This window comes from Lissotriton helveticus, chromosome 7, assembly GCF_964261635.1.
Source record: "Lissotriton helveticus chromosome 7, aLisHel1.1, whole genome shotgun sequence".
NCBI lineage: Eukaryota > Metazoa > Chordata > Amphibia > Caudata > Salamandridae > Lissotriton > Lissotriton helveticus.
Genome location: NC_136068.1, coordinates 917,511,968 through 917,532,225, shown reverse-complemented (window position 1 = coordinate 917,532,225; position 20,258 = coordinate 917,511,968). Strand labels below are relative to the sequence as shown.

Here is a 20,258-nt window from a genome sequence, read left to right as displayed (position 1 = left end):
ACCAATCACTGGAGTACCTTTTTTATGTAAAATATTGAAAGCATTTTTTCCCCACTTTCCAAGCATAACTAAATATGTAATCTATTTTTGATGTTTCTGTGCATGTTGATTTTGTGAGCAAGGGAGCCTAGGCTTATGGTTTCCTCCAATGGAATCATTGTTTGCTAGATTCTTTTAGCTGGGCTGCTGTAGCTGTTATGCTTTACATGGTCACTTTCATGGTGTCATCATGCCTTGGAGGCCCACACATTGCAAATAAGTAACACCATTATGCCTGCACCACCATTTGACCAGAGTTGGCCAATATGTCAGTGCCAGCATTTTACAAGGAACATGTGCTGTGCAATGGGCGTAAGACCTATCCTTGCCCTTGCATGCACACACAGACAAATACAAGACATTTTCTTTAAACTTACATTCAGCTAGCACGGATGTCTCAAGTGCTACTCCAACTCTTCCACCTCAGTAGCACAGATGTGTATATTGTCTATGAATGTTGGAATTGATATGAAGGGATGGAGGTGCCAGTTTGGTATTCCGGGACCAGGGAGAGAACAAGCTTTTTGTCAGGCCTCTCTCTGGGACAAGATAAAGGTGAGCAAAGGAAGTTTGGTCAAGGACTCCGTGCTGGAAGAGGTCGAGATATAGATTAGCTATTTCAGTGCGTAATGGAGAGGGGCCGGGCAGGTCTGTGGTGCCTCTCGGCATGTTGGGGACAAGGGAACACAGCAGATTGGAAAGTCTCTCTCAGTGCAGAAAGACTAAGGGTATAGGTGGGGTTGATGTGCTGTTTGAAGCTCCGGGGACCAAGTTGGTGTGTGCTCTTGGTAGGCAGGTAAGATCAGTTTTATGGATTGGAAAATAACCTGCCCACATAGAAGCTTCTCCCCCACCTGAGAGATTCTGTTTTTCTATTTATTTATTTTTCATGATGTAAACAATAGCCAAGTCACTATTTTTTAGGTCTCACCAGAGACTGCTCATGCAGAGACATTTTGCTTACATACAAGGGGTTTCAAGCCCACCAATTACTTAACATTGGTCGGCTTCATCATAACTCTCCTTTTCTTGCTTCTCAGTAGTTAGTCTGTGCTGGTTTCAATTTCTCCTTGTGTGTTTGCCCCTTGTGTGGAGCATGGACCAAGTACTGCTTCCTGTCAGTGTCCAGTGTCCTTCCACTGGGTGCGTGCTTCAAAAGGTACTTTTTAAATTTAAATTGTAGCACTCCATAAGAGTGCATGTGTTTAAAGGTCCTGTTCCTCCACCCACCATCCTGTGCACGGCCATTGTGCATCAGTCCCTCTCCTGCATTGTTGTCCTGTCATCATGGCTTGTCTGTTCCACTGCCACTTTGTGTTATTCCTTGACCCGTTCTCCTATACCCTGTGTAGTTGCTCCATCATGGGTGCTTGCCCCGTGCTTGGGCAAGGCTTGTTTACACTTGCAATGCAGGGAAAGATTTTTACCCTTCAACTAGAAGACACACTGCATGGCAACAATACTCTGTATCCAATGCTCATTGTGCCACTGGAAACAAGCTACAATCGACCGAAGTGCCCCAGGTTAGGCAAAACCTGACTTGGGTTGCTTGTGTTCCAGTGCAGAGAGGATCTGGACGTTTCGGAAGAGTTTCACTGGAGCACAAACAAGAGCCATTTGCTAATGGCATGGTCCAAACTGAAGTGGCATGGTGGGCAAAAGAAAGATGGCTTGAGTGCTTCTCAGAGTGATTTCCACTGGGTTAGACTTGTTGCGACATCATCCCATTACCTTTTGTGAGTTTCAGGTAACCCCTGAAGTGTCAATGGGTATGCCCAAAGGTAGCTCCCATGCTTTTTGTGCCACTGGAACCAAGATACCCCGACTGAAAAGCCACAATTAGGGCAAAACAGGTTGTGGATTGCTTGCATTCTGGTTCAGAGAGGACCTGGCCTGGCAGTTCAGGAAGGAGTGTTCATATTGGAGTAGGGTCAAGACTGATTTGCATATAGTTGGGTCCAAACTGAGGTGGGATGGTGAGCAAAAGAATGATGGGCTAGAGTGTGACAATTACCCCTTAGGTACGGAGGACGTAATGGTTACGTCCTTGGCAGCGGTTCTGCTGTGCCGAGGATGTAACCATTACGTCCTGGCACTGCCCACGGGGAAATAGCTGGCGCTCCCCCAGTGGGGCACCCACCCACATGACTTCACTGAGGATGCCACCCCTGACCCGACCCCCCCCGGCGATCTGGTTACGTTGGTGTGCTGCCGGCAAGAGTTGCTGCCCTGTGGTGAAGTTTCTTCTCCATTTTTTTCAGGCTGATCTGCCTCCTGGAGGGTGAGGGTCAAAACCCACAAAGCACCAGGAATTTATTGTAAATATATTTATTAGGCAGCAGACTCTTGGGCATTGCAAAAAAAAGGGGTCCATTTTCTGAAGAAAAATGTGATGTGTCCCCGTTGTGTTTGCACCGTTTTCTGTCACGGGCGATAGGTCTACCCTCTCAAGTGAGGTACAATTTTTATTGGAAGACTTGGGGGGAAATGCTGGGATGGGTGGTAATGTGTGGCTCCCTACAGATTCTAGAACTTTCCATCACAGAAATTAGAGAAAAATATGTTTTTTGTGACAAAGTTTGAGGCTTGCAATGGTTTCTGGGCAACAGAACCTGGTGGTAGCCATGCAAGTTACCGCATCCTGGATTGCCCTGGGTATCTAGTTTTAAAATATGTACAGGTTTGCTAGGTTTCCCTTGGTGCTGGGTGAGTTAGGAACATTGAAAAAAATGTCCGTTTTGTGTGGAAGAATGTGATGTGTCCATGTTGCGTTTTTGACCCATTTCCTGTTGCAGACACTAGGCCTACCCACACAAGCGAGGTACTGTTTTTATCTAGTGACGTATGTAAACACAGAATAGTAGAAAAAGTATTATTACCAGCTGTCTTTCTATGCATTTCTGTTATCCACATGTAAGATAGTGTGTTAAAAAGAAGACATTTTGAAAAATGACCACCATTTCACCTGCTAGAATGGCTACCCAAATATTCAGTGATGTGCAAATAAACACTGCTTCTAAACTCCATATCTTGTTCCCATTTCGGAAATACATAGGTTTCCTTGATTCCTATGTTTCACTCTTTGTTTTTTACAAAACGAATTGCAGTAAACAATGAAAACCCATGCAAGGTATGGCTCAGTTATTGGCTCAGGGTACCTCAGGTCCTTTGTGAACCTACGAGCCTGATATATCCCAGCAACCAGAAAGGTCCCACAGACATAACAGCATACTGATTTAATAAAATTAGCATAGTTAGAAAAAGTTACAGGTGAAAATGTAGGCACAAATGCCTTTTTTTTTTCCAACACAATTCCAATATTCTTTTATTTCAACTGTTTCTATAGGAAATCCTTGACGGATCACCAGAAATCACCGATTGCTGAATTCACAATTGTGTCTTCTTTTCCAAATTGTATCGCTTTCCAGGATTCATTATTGGTTTCACACCCATTTCTACCACTGAGAGGAAGGCTGTTAAAAGCACAAGAAATGGGAAAGAAATTGGCTATATCCCAGTAAAAGCCAAAACTGTGTAGAACATTTTGGTTTTCTGACAAAAGGTGGTCTGTTCTTGAAAGCTTTGTAACCTCTGTGGTTACCATTTGCCGGGAAAAAAAACAGACGCAGTCTTCTGCAACACTTTTTTCCCCATTTTCCCTCAAAAACCCAGGGGCAGATTTACAAGCCCCTTGCGTCACTTTTCCCATGTTAAATGTGACACAAAAGTGGTGCAAGTGGCTTGTAAATCTGCTCCCCAAAATGTAGCTGTATTTTGCCTAGTTTCTCAGTCCACTCCCAGGGAATCTACAAATGATGCGTGCCTTTAGGATCTTCAGGATGTTGGAAGAAAAGGATGCAAATTTGGCATGGATACCTTATGTGGACAAAACGTTATGGGGGACAGAGCACGAACTACTGCAAACAGCCCACAAAATGTTGGGGCAGGGGGAGGGAAAAGGCCTGGTAACAAAGGGGTTAAATACAGTTAACTTTATCACTGCTCTAGATGCTAATCACCCTATTGCCTGTGAAACAATGTAAGTGAGCTAAAAAAAAAACTAAAAAAAACCTAGTGCTTAATTATTAGGTCCAATTGTTTACTGTTTCAAGGAACTATAATAAACGCAGACACATCCAGCACCTACCCAGGATCATCACGTAATGTACACCAGTCAAATGTTAGCATTCTCTCATGCAATCCATAATTACATAGAGAAAGAACAGATGCGGCTAAAACATCTGAAAACAGGAAAGTGTGACTTAATTAAAAAAATACTTTTATTTGGTCTAGCACGTTTATCGTTACTGAAAGAAATGTACAAAAAGTTGCTTGTGCCCGGTAACAAAAGTAGACAAAACAGACAAAGAAAGGAATGAGAAAATATTAATCACATCACTATACAAATACCATCTCCTCTCCAATAAAATAAATAAATTACATACGTAGTTAAGAATTTCCCTGAGTCACAGTGTTTGTTGATTCGTGTAAACAGAACATTTTGATTCTCGAGAGCACCAAGAAATCTTCAGGTGCAAGACAATAAACGGCAATGTAAGGGGCAAAAGCAAATTGGTACTTGTATCTTTTTGAGTCCCCACAAAAACTTTAAGAAATATATTCTTCAGATGGAAGAGAGCCTCATTGGAAGCAGCACATATGCGCTATAAATAAAAGAAGCATTGTGTTAGCACTCCCTTCAATAAGAAGATAACCAAGATCCATATCGGCCGCTGGAAGAGGAAGGGAGGATGTTGATCGAAATACTCTCAATCTTACTTCCTTTGTGTGTCTGGTCAACGATACGCACGGCTAGTTTAGTTCTGCAGCTGTAAGGGACTTTACTCGCCTGCACCACTGCTACATGATGCCAATGCACAGAATCAGGAAACACCACAGAAACTAGAGTGGCACAGATGTTAAAATGGAAAGGACTAAAGAAAATACTAAATTCGCAGTTTTTCTTTCTTTCCCAAACAGGCAAGTGCCTCAACCCTTCTTCACTAACAATTTCACCAGCGTTTCTAAGAATATCAGGATAACTTTTTTGGGCTATACCTATTTTTAAGGATAGTCACTTGTTTTCTGGGAAGAAAAACATCTAGTTTTTTTTTTTTTTTTTTTTTTTTTAGCACATTTCCAGTTTTTAGTATCTACTCGTTTTTGGGCATAAGAATACTTTTTGAGGAGAGACGCCTAAGTTTTGAGGTCTGAGAACTCAGATTGGAGGGAAAATATACCTATTTTGAGGCAAACATCTGTGGTTACTGGCAGGCACCTACACTGTGAATCTTAACAGCAGCATAAAGATAGCCAGTGCCTACTTTTTCGGGGCAGGAAACACATTTTAAGTCAGACACCATTTGTATATATTAAAGCACCTTCCATTTGGCACAAAATGTAAATTTTGAATAATGCTTTTACAGTCTGTGGACAGACAAGTACACCGCAAAAAACTTTCTCTTGAGGCCAGGTGCAGGTGTAACAGGTTGGCACAAGAAATACAAACGTATGGGAAGGTCATTAGCAAGGTGGAGCATCTGAAAACTGATAGCGTTTAAACCAAAATAGACATTTTAAGAAGCCATTTTGCTTTTTTTAGGTGCGAGTTTCTATTACAATCTATATCCCCCAGTTGGCCTGTAGGAGCGAGGCTGCCTTTCCCAAGTGTGAGGTTCACGCTAAGGTGAGGGCAGGCCGGGTGTTTTTGGGGACTACCCTGATGTTTCAACTCATTTTTGGCATGTGTCTTCAGCATTTTGTTTTAGATTATTTTTCATTTAGGTTCAGTTGTGGTCGAAAATACTAGTCCTAGGCTGTTGTCTAGTTTACCTTACTAAGACACAGACGCGTCAGGACCAGGAGGCCTATCAGAGGCCATGTAGCCGTAGACCGACTCAATGAGTACTCAACTGCAAAGGAGCCAGTCATGAGGTGGAGGCTAACAGCATCTGTTGTCGGTTTTGTCTGCTTAGGTAGAGTGTTGTCTCCTGGTATACGGTGGCGAGCAACATACATGTTGAATAAAATGCTGTTAATACAAAACTGCATTTTTTGTTTAGTTTGTGCCGATGCGCATAATTTCGAGGTGTGGAGAGCCATCCTCCCCAGAGCATGAGCGAACACACAACATCATCTCTCGCAAGGGATGTCAGATATTGAAAGAAATGTTGTTGGTGAGAGATAGTAAGGACCTTCATTGCTCTCATGTCCTGTCACTTCATGTAATTATGGGTATCTTTCAAGTTATTCACAGTGCCATACACACTCAGAAAAGCTATGAAAAGGGGAGCAAAATTCAAGTATATGATAAGGCGATACAGTTCAAGGTTCTGTTTCTAGTTCCCTTTACCACCAAAGTGCTTCTTCGTTTGATACTGTGGTATGAGCTTTAAATCTCATTGAATTCTTTTGTAATAAATAAAAGTTGAGTCAGACGGGGGCAAGTGGAGACTTCTGGCGGCCATGTAAACTTACAGTAAAGTGACAGAGGATGGGAGTTCTGTAAGAATAAATAAACTAGAGACCCACACTCTAATACCATCACTGCGTCCCGCTGGCGTGTTATAAACTCTGGATAACAAAACTGATAAGAAAATACAGATTTAAATAAAAATAAAAAAACATTTCACAAACAAGATTCAGTACATTGTGAAAGAAAACACCACATCGCTTCAGTCCAAGTTGCATTGAGGTACTTCCTGAACAGCGCATTCATAAATGAGAGTACTGAACATTGCCAGACCCAGGTGTATTGAGGCGGCTATTTGTCCTTGTTGAGTATACCTGGTCATCACCATCTGACACGGTTGGCACACATTCCTTTCTGCATTCTATGCCAGTCATTTCTTTCCTGACAACTGTGAAGCTTTTGCCTTTGGCACACCATCACTAAATGTGATCGACACGCATCACCTGGCTGTTTCACATTTCAATTGACAGTGATGTGGACATATGTGTGTCCCAAATAAATTTCGATGAATACAGAAGATATGCTAAATTCTAACCTACATGATTTTCCCATGGCATGACCATTGTCTACTAATATCATTCCACCTCCGAAATGGCATAAGCAATGCCTCACAGAGCTGCTAGTATCACCACAAGCTGGTGATCCAATCAGCACCAGTTATACCAGTCAGCTGACTATGCAAACATGTCCTAAGATGCTTCTCGCTCAGGAGAGGTCATTATGAAGAATGCTGACAGAGGATTGCTTTAGACTGTAAAAAGTGGGCACCTCTTAGCTTAGCAAAGTTTATCCAGTGGGCACATAGGCAAACAGGCGATTCTGGCACATGAGCCACTTGTCTTGCAGCTTGTTTCATGAACCTCTTCGAAATGTCAAATATTGCACATTCATAATTCCTTCACATGACCACCTTCGGTTCGTGTTTAAGATTTCACAGCTACAATCAAGCAGAGCTGGTGGTGCCCTTCCATTCCAACTGAGTGTTGAGTTATCCCAATATGGGTTGTAAGGCACAGTTGGTCTGGATGGGATGTACATTTTCCCAGGCCTCTCTTGACCCACATAAGTCCTAGCAATGTTTCACACAGTGACCACGCTGATAGACCTTCTGTGATTAGCATTGCTAAACTCATCTGTTTCATCAGTCAAAATGCCTTCCTGAGCACGGACAGTTCTGCTCCTCTCAGGTACAGTCATCCCGTGCAGCGTCTGAGAAGGCCCAGCTGAACAAGAGGCAATGCCCTCAGAACCCTCTGCCACATAGAAGTTGATGGAGTTGCAGTTGTTATCCTCAGGTTGCAGGATATATGTGCCCCCAGGGAACCTATTCTCCGGGATACAGGGGAGTACATTAGTTCTCGAAATCCTGTGATCCAACTCCCATTCCGATGGTTCTCTGATGGAGGTAGCAGAATTTTGGCTCCGCTGTCTCCACGCTTTGATTTCTTGCTCTCTCTCGGCCTCACTGAGCTTGTCCAGTTGTTGGGCCTTGCGAATGGGTGACAGTACGCAGGTACCTTTCATTGCCTTGATGAAGAACCTGACAAGAAGCAACAAGAAGTAATGAGTTTCTAAAAGACACCAGGCTGGCTGATCCACAGTTTAATTTCAAACAGCTCACATTTACTCCATCACTTTCACCTCAACAAGTTTAACTTCTTAAAAGAAGTCGATAAACATTTGGAGGTAGGGAGAGAAATGGGTTTCATTTTTTTTTCCTTTTCCATATTTCTGAATAATTTGACGTGAGAACATTGACAAATACTGGCATTTGAGCAATCAACAGAGGAGTATACAAATGGAAAGTGAAGCACCAGCAAATATATAGACAAACGGGAGCTACAAAAAGTGAAAGAAAAGCAAGGCAAAGGAGGAGTACTGAAAAAGTACATTGGAGTGGCTGTGAAGGGGCTGCCAAGCAAGCTGCGTTTCTGTGAAATCTGGAATATGCTGCCAATAATCGAGCAGAATCGAATTTTACTTAATACCCACTTGTTAATGTCCAGTGTTCTGCTGGGCACCTCTGCAGAAGCCTTAACTGAGGTCTTAGGTGATGTTGAGTGAGCATTTAATGGGAGAATGATGGTAAATTCCCACAGAAATAGTAGAGCGAATAGCCCCAAAGCACGAGACGTTAAACAAGGGCCCTCCAAACTCAACTTCTAATCTGTCATACTAACTAAATCCCAAAAAAGGATAGGCACATTAAATTCTCCTGTGGAGAATGTTCTTATAGCAGAAAGCATCAGTGAAGAATTGTGTTTTGTCAACTGCAGATATAAGATTAAGTTGTAGACGGCCCTGAATAGGAAACTGAAAAAAAGGCAAAACCCTTTAGGGTTGCCTTCAGCCATGGCACTACAAACAATTCCATTCCTGAGAGATTAAAAACATGGTCAACACTCTCCTGTGTGAATTGCTAATTTGGATTAGACTACACGTGTGACCTGAACGTGGTATTTGTAAAATGTGAACACTAAACTGAAAGAGCTCTGTGGGATGGCATATCAATACTTTCTTCTGTCAGTGGTTGCCTTGGCAGCGCTGCCAGGCATACGGTTGGCAGGAGGTATGAGCTAGTGGTTGAAGATGGAGTAAGCCTAAGAAGCAGTGTTTCAATGTAGCATGTGAAATAAACACAATAAAACCAGACTATGTCCTTCCTAGACCACCAAAATCTGTATAATACCTGGAAGTCACCCCACACAATTTTAGTCTGCATCTAAGCGCATTATTAAGGTTGTGATGTGGGACTAAACTTAGAATAGAGCATTATTTCAATCTTAAAATATGTGGGATGCGAGTCTGGCTAAACTTTACAAAGGAGAATATTTGTGTTTATAGTTAACATTAATACGTTTCCTTATTTTTATATGTAAAACTGTGGTTCAAGTACTTTCATCGCAATGGCATATATGCATCTTGGACGACAATCAAACTCGTGCCTACAGAAACATCTAGAAACTCCTCAAAGTGTATATCATGCTTATTCTGAGAGCTCATCAGTCAACTGTCTAAAAACAGAAAATCATGGTATCACAGGCCAGGAAAAATATCAAGAAAATGTGTACTAACCTTGGCAGAAGAGCGATGACAGGTGTGATTATACACACAACGTAAAACGTGGCTTGAGACATCTGCATCTCCATGAGCCAATAGGGTGAAGGGCTGTTGCAGAGTACGCAGATCCCGCTGTAGCCCAACGATACAATAAAATAGGCCACAATGCTGCCAACAATACTGACACAATGGATCCACGTCTACAAAGCAGAAAGATCATTGTTAATACCCCGCTTCCAAACGTGGCGAATCATGATTAAGAAAAAACACCAGGCGCGGTGCGTCCATTGGGGCATAGGGGCATAGCCCCACTAAGCCTCGGGGACGCACCGCGTCAAGCACTGCAGTCAGCATCATGATGGATTGCTTGCTGTTCCTCACGCCCGCCCAACACAACAATCGGAGTGCGCCAGGGGGTGGGGCTGGGCTGGGCTGCTGCAGCTTGAGTGACAGTCCACACACTCAGCTGCAGCAGTACTAGTAGTGCGCAAATGTATTTTGGGCCTTTGATCAGCCCGCACATGCGCTTTATGTCTTCTTCCCCTTCGAGAGGGACCCAAGGGGTGCTGTTTCATACAGCACCCCAGGGCCGCAGCCCCGGGGTTGAAAGGGCATATGGTAACTGTGCCCCCCCTAGCCAATCCTGCCGCTGCATGCAGCGCCAGGATTGGTTGGTCCACCGCGCAGCAATCCATTATTGGGTGCCTCGCGGGGGTGGTGGCACACTGCCGAAGCCACACTTTCTATGGCCAATCACTGTGTGACTTCATGTGTAGCCATGCAGTGATTGGCCATTTCGGGATGCACGCGGCACGCTGTCTGTCTGCTCCCTGACACAGTCTGCTGGTGCCTGCTGCTAATCGACTCGTGACGGTGGACTTGGAGGAGTCGGACTCGTGTCATTCACTCACGTGTGTCGTCGACGTAGTCACTCACTACTAAGTGTGTGTAGACCAGGGCTAGAGAGAGAATAGATAGATCCTGCGATGCGATTTTGAAAACATTAAAAAGTAAGAGTCTACTCTAACTCTACTCTCTCGAACGTGTTAGTTAGTAGTGGCTCGGTCGCAGTATGTGACAGATCGAGTGAGTGTTGTGATGTTTTCTAATTTATAGTTATAGATGCATGCACAGTAATTATTTTTTTCCTGATCTTTGATGGCCTGAGGGATCGATTGTGTATTTAATGGAAGCACCGCGCCTGGCTATTTGCCGTCACACGTGACCTCCGTCATTGCTTTTGTCCCCCGACGGCGCATCTTAACAGAGTCCTGACCTGTGGTGGTGCCCTCCACGTGCCTCCATGTCCCTCCCAACAGTGAGACTTACTTATGCTTCAGTCCCAGCAGGGCCCACACTACCCAATGCTGCAAGGGTCAGTAGGTAGGCCCAAGTCTCAGAAATCACTGCCTGGGGCAAAAGTGTATCCCAAAACACCAACAATGGTCTCTGTCAACTACTACGGATCCCCGTGTGGGCACTGGGCAACCTGCACAACCAGGGCAGCCCGTTGCGGCCACCAATCAGTCTATGCACAATGCACACCTCACATAATAGTGCCAGCGTAGGGCACCCAGCGCAGCATTCCACCAGGCCTCGCACATCCCCAGGCCTGCTTCCTCACACAGTTCACCTCCCAGCCACTGTCCAACATGGGCTCTCGACTAGTCTCGCAACTCGCATGCTCAGACTCATTCAGCCAATCATTTTACGCCTCACCACTTTCAAATGTCACCAGCCGCCCCTGCCTTGGACTCCATGTACTCAACAACACACCAATACCAGCAAATATGTAGCTGAAGTGAGAAACAGAGCATCAGCATCTTACCATTCAGTTTTATACTACATGAGCTCCAAGAGAGGACCTAGTTTCGATCCTACACAATTTTGAGAAGTTTGATAACAATCTGTTTAAGTGAACTATTATTCAAAAGATGCAAAACAACTGTGTCACTGTTTAGCACAAACCTCCCTTATCCTATGTTTTGTCACCCACGGTCGAATAAGGACAATGAGTTGTGTGAGAGGTACTGGAAACGTGTTAAAATAAATGTTAAAATTAGACATATTTTGCTCAATTAGAGAAAGTAGGGTACTTGCATCTGCACATGAACGCTGGCTGAAAAAAAGCTACAGAGTAAAATTATTGTATGTTTGAAAACTCCGCCTCACTGCTCACCTTCCCATCTCGGATCTCACTTGTAACGAGCTACTTGAAATCCATTTTCAACTAAATTATTCTTGAATGGTGTCAGACAGAAACTAACCACCGACTTCTTCCCTGTAGAAATGAGCATGTTATTTTAGTACCACCAAAGAGATGATAATGATGGACTAATGGTCACAGCCTTTAATGTCCTACTGACTTCCACTGACCCTCGAGTGGGAGTATGTCGGTCTCTGCATCATCAATGATTGGTAGGATTTTTCCAATTCTTCAGCAAACGTTTTTACCTGCGCGACACGACACCACAGGGATCCTCCATATACACATACACATGCATCTCTTGGAAAGGCCACCGAAGATCACCATCACAACTTGCAGTACCAGATCTAGGCAGACGGCACTTCATATGTATTTGTGTCTAAATGGGGGGCCTTACAGACTGCCTAACTTTACAGTAGTATGCTGTGGTGTTTACTGGAGGAAGACAGTTATTAAACTAACCAAAATAAATATAAAAGTAACAGAAGGTACAAAATGAAGTGGAAAGTCAATGGCTTATGTGAAACAACACAACCATTTAAAAATTGCCATGATGCTACTACATTGGCTACCAAAGTCATGTTTATGACGCACAAGGCGCACAAGATCCATGACATCTAATGAAATAAGTCCACGTTAAACCCCAGAGTGGTGATACTGAGACACACATCATGCTGTCTGTCAATGTCAAAAAGGATGAAACGTGTTTGTGTGCCAATCAGATTGCAACGCATATGACAAATCCTTAATTCACTGTCCAATCACCTGCTCTTTCTGAAACATCCGACACGCTGTAAATATTAGACACATCTTGCTTTCAGGAAGTGATAGTGGGCCCAGCTGCACCAAACCTCCTCTTCTCACCAAATACTATTCTTCCCTCACTCCTCTTCTTACCTCTCAATGACCTAATTACACAATTTAACCTTATTCAATTTGTTTGGATTTATGTTAGAGTTGTCAGTGGGTGTTTTCACATGTTTCGTGCAATACAAAAACACCCTAGCAATTTTATATCCAAGTACAGTGAATAAGGTATTACTTGACTATGTTTGGTGGTGAATGGAGCACAGTGTCAATAAACACATTGTAGAGATTTACAATTTACTTTTTAAGAGTTCTACTCGAACAATCCCCCTCTATGAAAATGCACAACGTTTGCGTTTGGGTAGGAAATAAGTATACATATGCAGACCGGTTACAAAGCAAGTGCACACATTTCCACTGTTCTGTTCCTCCAAGAAAATGTAAATCTCTGGGACACAGAGGAAAAATCTTAGATAGCCTCGTCTTTGACCAAGTATGCCCGTTTTCATTTCTTCATCCTACCACCAGGGCCCATTTGTTGAACTCCATTCAACAAATAATTGAAAAACTTCCAAATAATGGATTGCATCCACCTATCTCCTCTGGGACAGACGACATTCTATCAGTCCAAAGTGTGAAGGAAAATGTAAAATATCTAAATCCTTTCAATTGATTAAAAAACAGCTGAGGCACTGCATGGTTTTATTGCTAGGTATAGTATAAACACGTATTCTCCACAATTGTCCATGATTTGCTGCCATGGCTGAAGGGCTTCACTTAAAATCAGTTTAGGGAAAATAAAGTATTCTCCCCCTGCGAACAGATCTCTAAATAGGGTGAACATTTATTAATGTAACCTAAGGCTTTCTACAGTTGAAAGCAACACATGCCTTTGTTTTCACATAACTGAGCAACAAAAGATATTTGCCGACTACAAGTTTTATCAGACTTCACTTTTAAGGAACCTCATTGGTTGGTGATTGAATGTGAGAAGCAATGTTTTATGTTCATTGGCTCCACCATAGTACCTACCCAGTTTTTAATCTCTATAGCCAAATGAAGCAGAATGGTGAAGAGGGCGATGGTGTTTATTGGAGTTCCATAGGAGAGGAGATCAATGTCAGAATCCTTGTATACCTGTAAGAGAACAAATCAAAGAGGGACATTGGTGAATCTGAAGGAATCACAGGGAACAAGGCTCATGAGAAAGCCAAAAAACAATGGTGGGGCTGCACGAAGCTCGGGATGCGCATTGATACTGAAATAACAAAGTAGTTCTTACTGGAAGGCATGACCCTCTAAGCTAATAAAATGTCTTTCAATTGGTGAATCGAAGAATAAGCAAATATTTCACAAGTGCACTGACTGCTGGCTGAATAAATGAGCGATTATATACCCAAATCATTCAAGGATTTACACATTGTTTGCATGCAACACATCTGGTTTCTGGGCATTGGTAAGACAAAATATCTTCACTCGGCCTGGTCGTGCTATTCTGCTCTGCTCACAGAGTTTTTCCCGCTCGCGTACCACATGGAGTTGAAAAAAAATCTTCTCAGCGTAGCAGAGTTTTTTCTTCGCGCGCCAACGTGAAGTTGGCAAGTAAGGAAAATCTTACTCCAGACCACCTCCCTGCGAGATTTCCCAAAGCGGGTGGACTGCCGCTACTGGTCACTTTGAGAAACCTTCTGTTCGCATTAAGGAAGCTGCCACTCGAGTAGACCATCTACTTTAGCAAGAGAAAGAAGCAGCGCCTCTTGCTCTGTGCATGGTACCATTCGTGCTGATTTTCCAGCGTAGGACAAACACCTGGTACAAAAAATCAGCTTGAACGGTACAACCTAATGCACTCGGGCGCTTGCGGAACTCCGCGTTGACCTGTACAGTTTTTTGGTCTCACTCCGTGATCTCCACCCAGGCCTAATCTTCACTAAGATATTTAAGGATGACTTCCACCAACTTACCATGCCATGTAAGGGAGCCCCAATATAACATCTGAACAAATATCTGAATCCTTTATTGAAGACATATGTGCCATTTTGATCAAACAGAGATGCAAACAAATTATGCAAGAGAAAGTGACTGCAGACCTCTGAACGCTTCTTTGTCTGCCTGTTCAAAGGTTTGGACCAGAATGAATTTATTTTGTAAGTTATACAGAGGGAAAGAATTTATATACTTACAAGATATGGAACAAAGAAGCAGATAAGACTCTGGTAGAAGGCATCAATAATGGCAACCCAAAACGTGGACATCTTGTAGCACTAGAATGAGTTGTAGAGAAATTAAATTACTATGACTAGTTTGTGGGATTCACTTCCATAAAAAGACAAATATAAAATAAACATTCTGAATGTTTTTTGTGTCAAAATACACTCAGTAGTCTTATATAGCTCGTACCTTTTATCCATGTTTTAAAAGAGATACAGAACACATTATTTTAAGTTCATTAAGTCTCATTCTCAGCAAGTAGATATCCTTGTGTAGAATCAACAATGGACAATTAAATTAAAAGGTATTATATGAGCTACAGGAGGCTAAAAAAATCTCCCACCTCATTACCAAAATGAACCGTTACAGCCCTTCTAATGAAGGTAGATAAGAACCAAGTTGACCATTGCACTACACAAACAAGATACATTTATTAACATGCCCCATCGTAGGACCAACAGAAGCTTGAAAAAGAGGCCTCTATTAGGTTAGATAATACATTCTCAAGCCTTAAATTGTAGGGCAACTAGAACTAAAGAAACTGTGGACACGAAAACAAATTAGAAACATTGGGACTCAACTTAGATATTAAGAAGGAGAGAATCATAAAGTTTAAGACCTTTGGATACATTGCCAAGCATAACCATTATCTCAAGTGCAACTGTAGCTAAGCTCACTTGCTTGGTGTGGGAGAATGTTGGTGTAGTAGCATGTGTGAAATTCACCTGTAAAATCTGGGTGATTTATCCAATATCAATGCTAAATGAAGCCAGGTAATATGTCCGTTAATTGATATAGTCATGTGGCTTTCAGTATCCCTCAGAGTTACTTCTAGTATTATTGACATGGCAGCATTCAATGTTTGTTCCAACTTAGGGGTCCACTCACGAAAACTGTTCTACAGTCCGGGGAAGGACTGTGTTTTTGTGCTACAAACAGAAAGTTTATTCATCATGACTCTAGTGGTAAATGAGCCAATGCCTCTCTTTTAAATGGCCAGCAAAGGCGTATAGGCAACCTGTAGTGAGCAGATCAGAAAATACTGTGAAACTGTGGCACTGGCAAGATATGCATCAACCGACTCTACATGTCTGCTTTCATGGTCTAAAGAAGCCCATCGTCCATAGTGTCCAGTGGAGGAAGAAGGGTGTTTGGCTATTCCAGTGCGGCTAGGAAATAACTTGTTAAATGTCTATGTTCAACAATTCAAAGCAATGTGATTGAGAAAATGTACCAACGTTACCAGTGGGAAGGTTCTCTAATAAGGTGTAGGACTAGTTAGCTATAAATTGAACTTGTGACTATTAAGTTAATACTTTAAAGGTGACTGGAAGATGTAGCCTAAACAACATACACAAATCTTTATGTAAATAAATTCACCTCTGAATTTTGCCCACTTTTGTAAAGTTCAGGCAAACTCATCAGAGTTTCTTGAGAGATGTCCTTGTCGAGTATTCCGAACACAATGGGAGGAAGGGACGTGAAGAAGAGGTTGAAGAAAATCAGGTGCCAGTAATCAATCATTGTTGTGCCCGTGAAGCCACAGAAGAACTGGAACCAGAAGAGGAGGTTGACATACGCCTGCAAGGAGTGGGAGAAGAGAAAAGCAACATGGACACAATTTAACTAGAGTATGGCTCAAGCAAAGGGCTACCTTATTCAAGAAACACAAAATGCACAGTTGGAACCTTCTGTTTTCTGCTTAAAGAAGGAAGCTTTCCCTCTTAACTGTACTCTGACCTTGCTGTTATAATTAATACATTAATTGCCCAGCATTTTAAATCTTGTACTAAATTTCAAATTATCATCAATATAAAGTTAGGTAAAAACTGGATGTCATGTGGGAACTATTTATTGAAAGCATGTGCTACATGAAAACAGTCTATTTCTTACATATTTTCTCCACACAGACATGCCTGTTATGCACGGGAAAATTCCAGCGTTTTCTTAACCCCCTCGGAAGGATAGAAAAAGCATTTAGGCATTTATAACAGTTTTTGAATACAAAATGTTTTACTAATTATATGTGTAAAACAAAAAGATCGGGAATGATTTCACCTGCTATGCAATCGCGTTATATTTAATTTGTTGTAGAAGTGGCAATTATTTTTGAAGATGCATTCCGAATGTTGACTTCTTGTTACAGAACAAAGCCACATCTAAGGTTTCCACATGATCACATGCCTCAGGTATACAACATTTCTGTAAATGCGAAAAACAACTGATATACGCCCTTCTCCACCACAACACTCCTTGGATTTGGTCTGTTGATTGCTATTTTTGCCCATAATCACGAGTACAGGCAAATTATTGTGCATTTCTCAGAATTATGAAAGCTCCCACAAAAAAGTACAGTTAGCATGAATGCTTTCCACGATTTGCTTTCCATGAATTGCATTGCAAGAAATCAGGCTTGCAGCAAGTGACAGGATTTCGAGTTAACGGGAATTTGGAAAGTGCATTATTTTTCAATTTACATAATTCTTCCACATACAGCTCATTTACATATACATTAAACTTTTAATAAAAGGCAGAGGATTTGAGTGCACTCGCTATTGCAATAGCTTTATAAATAAATGAATAACACAAAGGGAAACAATGTTTACATTTGCTAGCTATCATGTGGTATATGCAGCATCCATCAACGTTCAAGATTTAATAGTCCTTTTGTTCCTGCTGTCTGCAGACTTAAAGTCTTTATTGTGTGGAGCTTACAATGTTCCTGGAAGGAGGTTATTTAGCAAAAAGGATAACAAAGAAACATGGCAGATAAGGAGTAGCAGCCCAAGTCAATCTGTCAGCCCCCTGATTATCCATTACTCGAATTTCCAGCTTGATTACTTTTGCAGGCTGTAATTTGTCTAGGACTATCAGGACTTTTTTACTTCCTAGGCTTCAGTTTACAAATATGCAGTTGCATATTGGCGAGGAGTTAGATGCTAAATGCCTAACGTGGGATGTGTCCTGGGTCAGGATGGCAGCATGCGTTATATGCTACCTTTTAATGGTTAGGACTTCACAAATAGCAATGCAGTGGGCCCACACCTGCTTAAAGGGTGTATCAAATGAAATACAACAGGTTACATTCATACAGCTCCACTATGATCACAATTGTAAACCCAAACCTAAGGTTCTTGAGAGGCTCATTTGTGTACTGTGCTCCACATGAGCAAACTGTGCCGATTCTCATGTGGAGGATATAAGAGACAGACAGGGGGCGTGTGTGTCCCCTGTCTGCATTAGGCTTTCAATTCCAAAAAGTGTTGTGCCGTAAGGTAACGGGAACTACGCCAGACCCAGATATTGCATCATCCCTCTGTGATAAAGCATGTACACTGGTCTAACTAATCAAACCATCTTTACTTGGACAGAGTTACAAATCTTGTGATTTTGCAAGATGCAGTTCGACCAAGCAAACTCTGCGTATCCTTCATGTTTGTGCATGTGCACTTTTTGGGAACTTGCTTGAAAACAAGATGGAGAAAAACGTTTTGAAGTGAACCATTGACTCTTGACTATGCAGATTTTAATGGTACACTCTTCCCTATGTCCTCTATCTTGTCTGTGGAAAACACATTCCAGACAGTTCTCCTGCTCATCCCTTTCACCTGTGCTACCACCTATCTTTATGAAAGTGTGCATCCCTCTTCCTCTATGTCCTTTACAAATGGAAATTAAATGTTTCCATCTTCGCCCCACTGCTGCATTTCCTCTTTATTTGTATACACACTTTCTCAAGCTTTTCCTTTTAGGATCTCTGTGTTAAATAATGCACTGCTATAGTCATTTTCCAAGTTTCACCTACCAACAATATTTATCCTTTTCGGAAACAAACGGTTTCCAAAAATGTCAGTTCTTGTAATATTATTTCGTACTGATAAAAGAAATTGCATTCTGACCTCTCACCCTTCTGACAGCCATCTGATTTTATTTTTCATCATACAAGATCAAGGATTTTGATGGGGAATAGTTGTTCTCATGAATATTACGCAGTATGAAAATGTGACACAAAGAGTACTAGGGTAGGAAAAGTCCTGCTCATGAGGAGTACTGTACCGGCAAATAATGAAGAATGCATGATTTCCTTCTTGTCCAAGTGCTTAGGAGCCATCCTAGTAGAAACTATACACTTTTACTGGATTCATTAATTTATTTTTTGCTGTGCTATACTAGTGTTTGGGTTGTTATGTAATAGTTCCCTTGAGTTAGAATCTGGAATATATCAAACTGAGTTTGTGATATGAAAATGTCTTATTTCCCGAGCCGATGTTCTAGCTTCTCCTTTGTGGAGTATGATTAGCAGCCAAGACCACATGACAAGGGATAGTGACATTACCAGGGCTAGACCATGGAAGTCCTTCAGAGTCTCTTTTTAATGGGGTCTCAGTGTTTTCTGTCTCATGTAATCCAAAAGTACTTTTAAATAACTCTAAAAAAAAAAGTTTCAACAGAACACCAAATGCTAGTGTTTAGCCTGCTTCTGAACAAGTTGATAGGAGTACTGAGGTGTTGACCGGCAAACATATTTGCCAATAAATTACTCAATTTGGTCAAGTGCAGAAGTCAAGATAAGAAACTAGATTTCAAAAACATTAAACTCTAAAAATAGTGTTTATAATAAATAAAAAATGCCCCAGTTAAATCGATCATGACTAGGTAAAATATGGAATTGCGTAAAGTGTGCAGTTTAATCTCGCAGATAAGCAAGACATCCTTTCTAAAAGTATAGATCTGCCACAAATAAATTAGCTTTAAGACTTTGGAATGTGAGATTAGGTTTATTTATTTTATTTATTCATACAAAGTTTTATATAGCGCAAACAAGATCTTTACAGATAACAGAGCGCTTTACAGAAACAAAGGGTAGGGAGAACAAGGGGGTGATTAAACAAACTCTTGAAAACAATATAATAGTCGGTAGTAAGTGAGTAGCAAAGTAGGATAACAATCAAGTGAAAATATAAAACAAATAAACAATCAGGGAACCAATAATGCAGAAACCGTGCAATGTCTTTGATCCAGTAACAATAGCGTTCAGGTGAACTTAGCCATAAGGATGGCTTTTACCTCTTTCTTAAAAAATGCAGTGGAGGAGATAAGCCTGGTTTCAGGAGGGAGTGCATTCCAGATCCTCGGTGCCACTCCTGAGAAGGAGCGTTTGTATGTTTTTTCCTTCCGGAATCTTCGAGGTTTCAGGAGGAGATTTTTTGTGCTTCTATTGGATCTCGAACCTCCTGATATAGTCAGCTTTTGAGTGAGGTAGTTGGGTGACTTGTGGTGTACAGCCAAGTGCGTCATACAAGCACATTTCAGCTGTATTCTGGCTTCAAAAGGCAACCAGTTCAGGGATTTTAAGTCAGGGGATATATGCAAATGTTTTCTTGAGCCAGTGATGAGTCTCGCAGCAGCGTTCAAGGAGGCTCTTAGGGGTGCGGTTGTTGATAGGGGGAGCCCGCTGAGAGC

The 20,258-nt window shown here is 41.8% G+C and overlaps 1 protein-coding gene across 3 annotated transcripts in view; it reads right to left on the bottom strand.

Moving 5' to 3' along the window:
• Window positions 1-4,301: 4,301 nt before the first annotated feature.
• The window catches only part of ATP10B (ATPase phospholipid transporting 10B (putative)), a 563,398-nt gene continuing 547,441 nt past the window's right edge, over window positions 4,302-20,258 (bottom strand). For all 3 annotated transcript variants that reach the window (XM_078653419.1, XM_078653417.1, XM_078653418.1), the window contains 5 exons: window positions 16,176-16,376; window positions 14,768-14,848; window positions 13,617-13,721; window positions 9,587-9,771; window positions 4,302-8,051 (listed from right to left, as the gene is read on the bottom strand). In XM_078653419.1, the coding sequence (XP_078509545.1) occupies window positions 7,592-8,051; window positions 9,587-9,771; window positions 13,617-13,721; window positions 14,768-14,848; window positions 16,176-16,376 (1,032 nt within the window). In that variant the 3' untranslated portion in view covers window positions 4,302-7,591. The remainder of the gene's footprint in view (window positions 8,052-9,586; window positions 9,772-13,616; window positions 13,722-14,767; window positions 14,849-16,175; window positions 16,377-20,258) is intronic.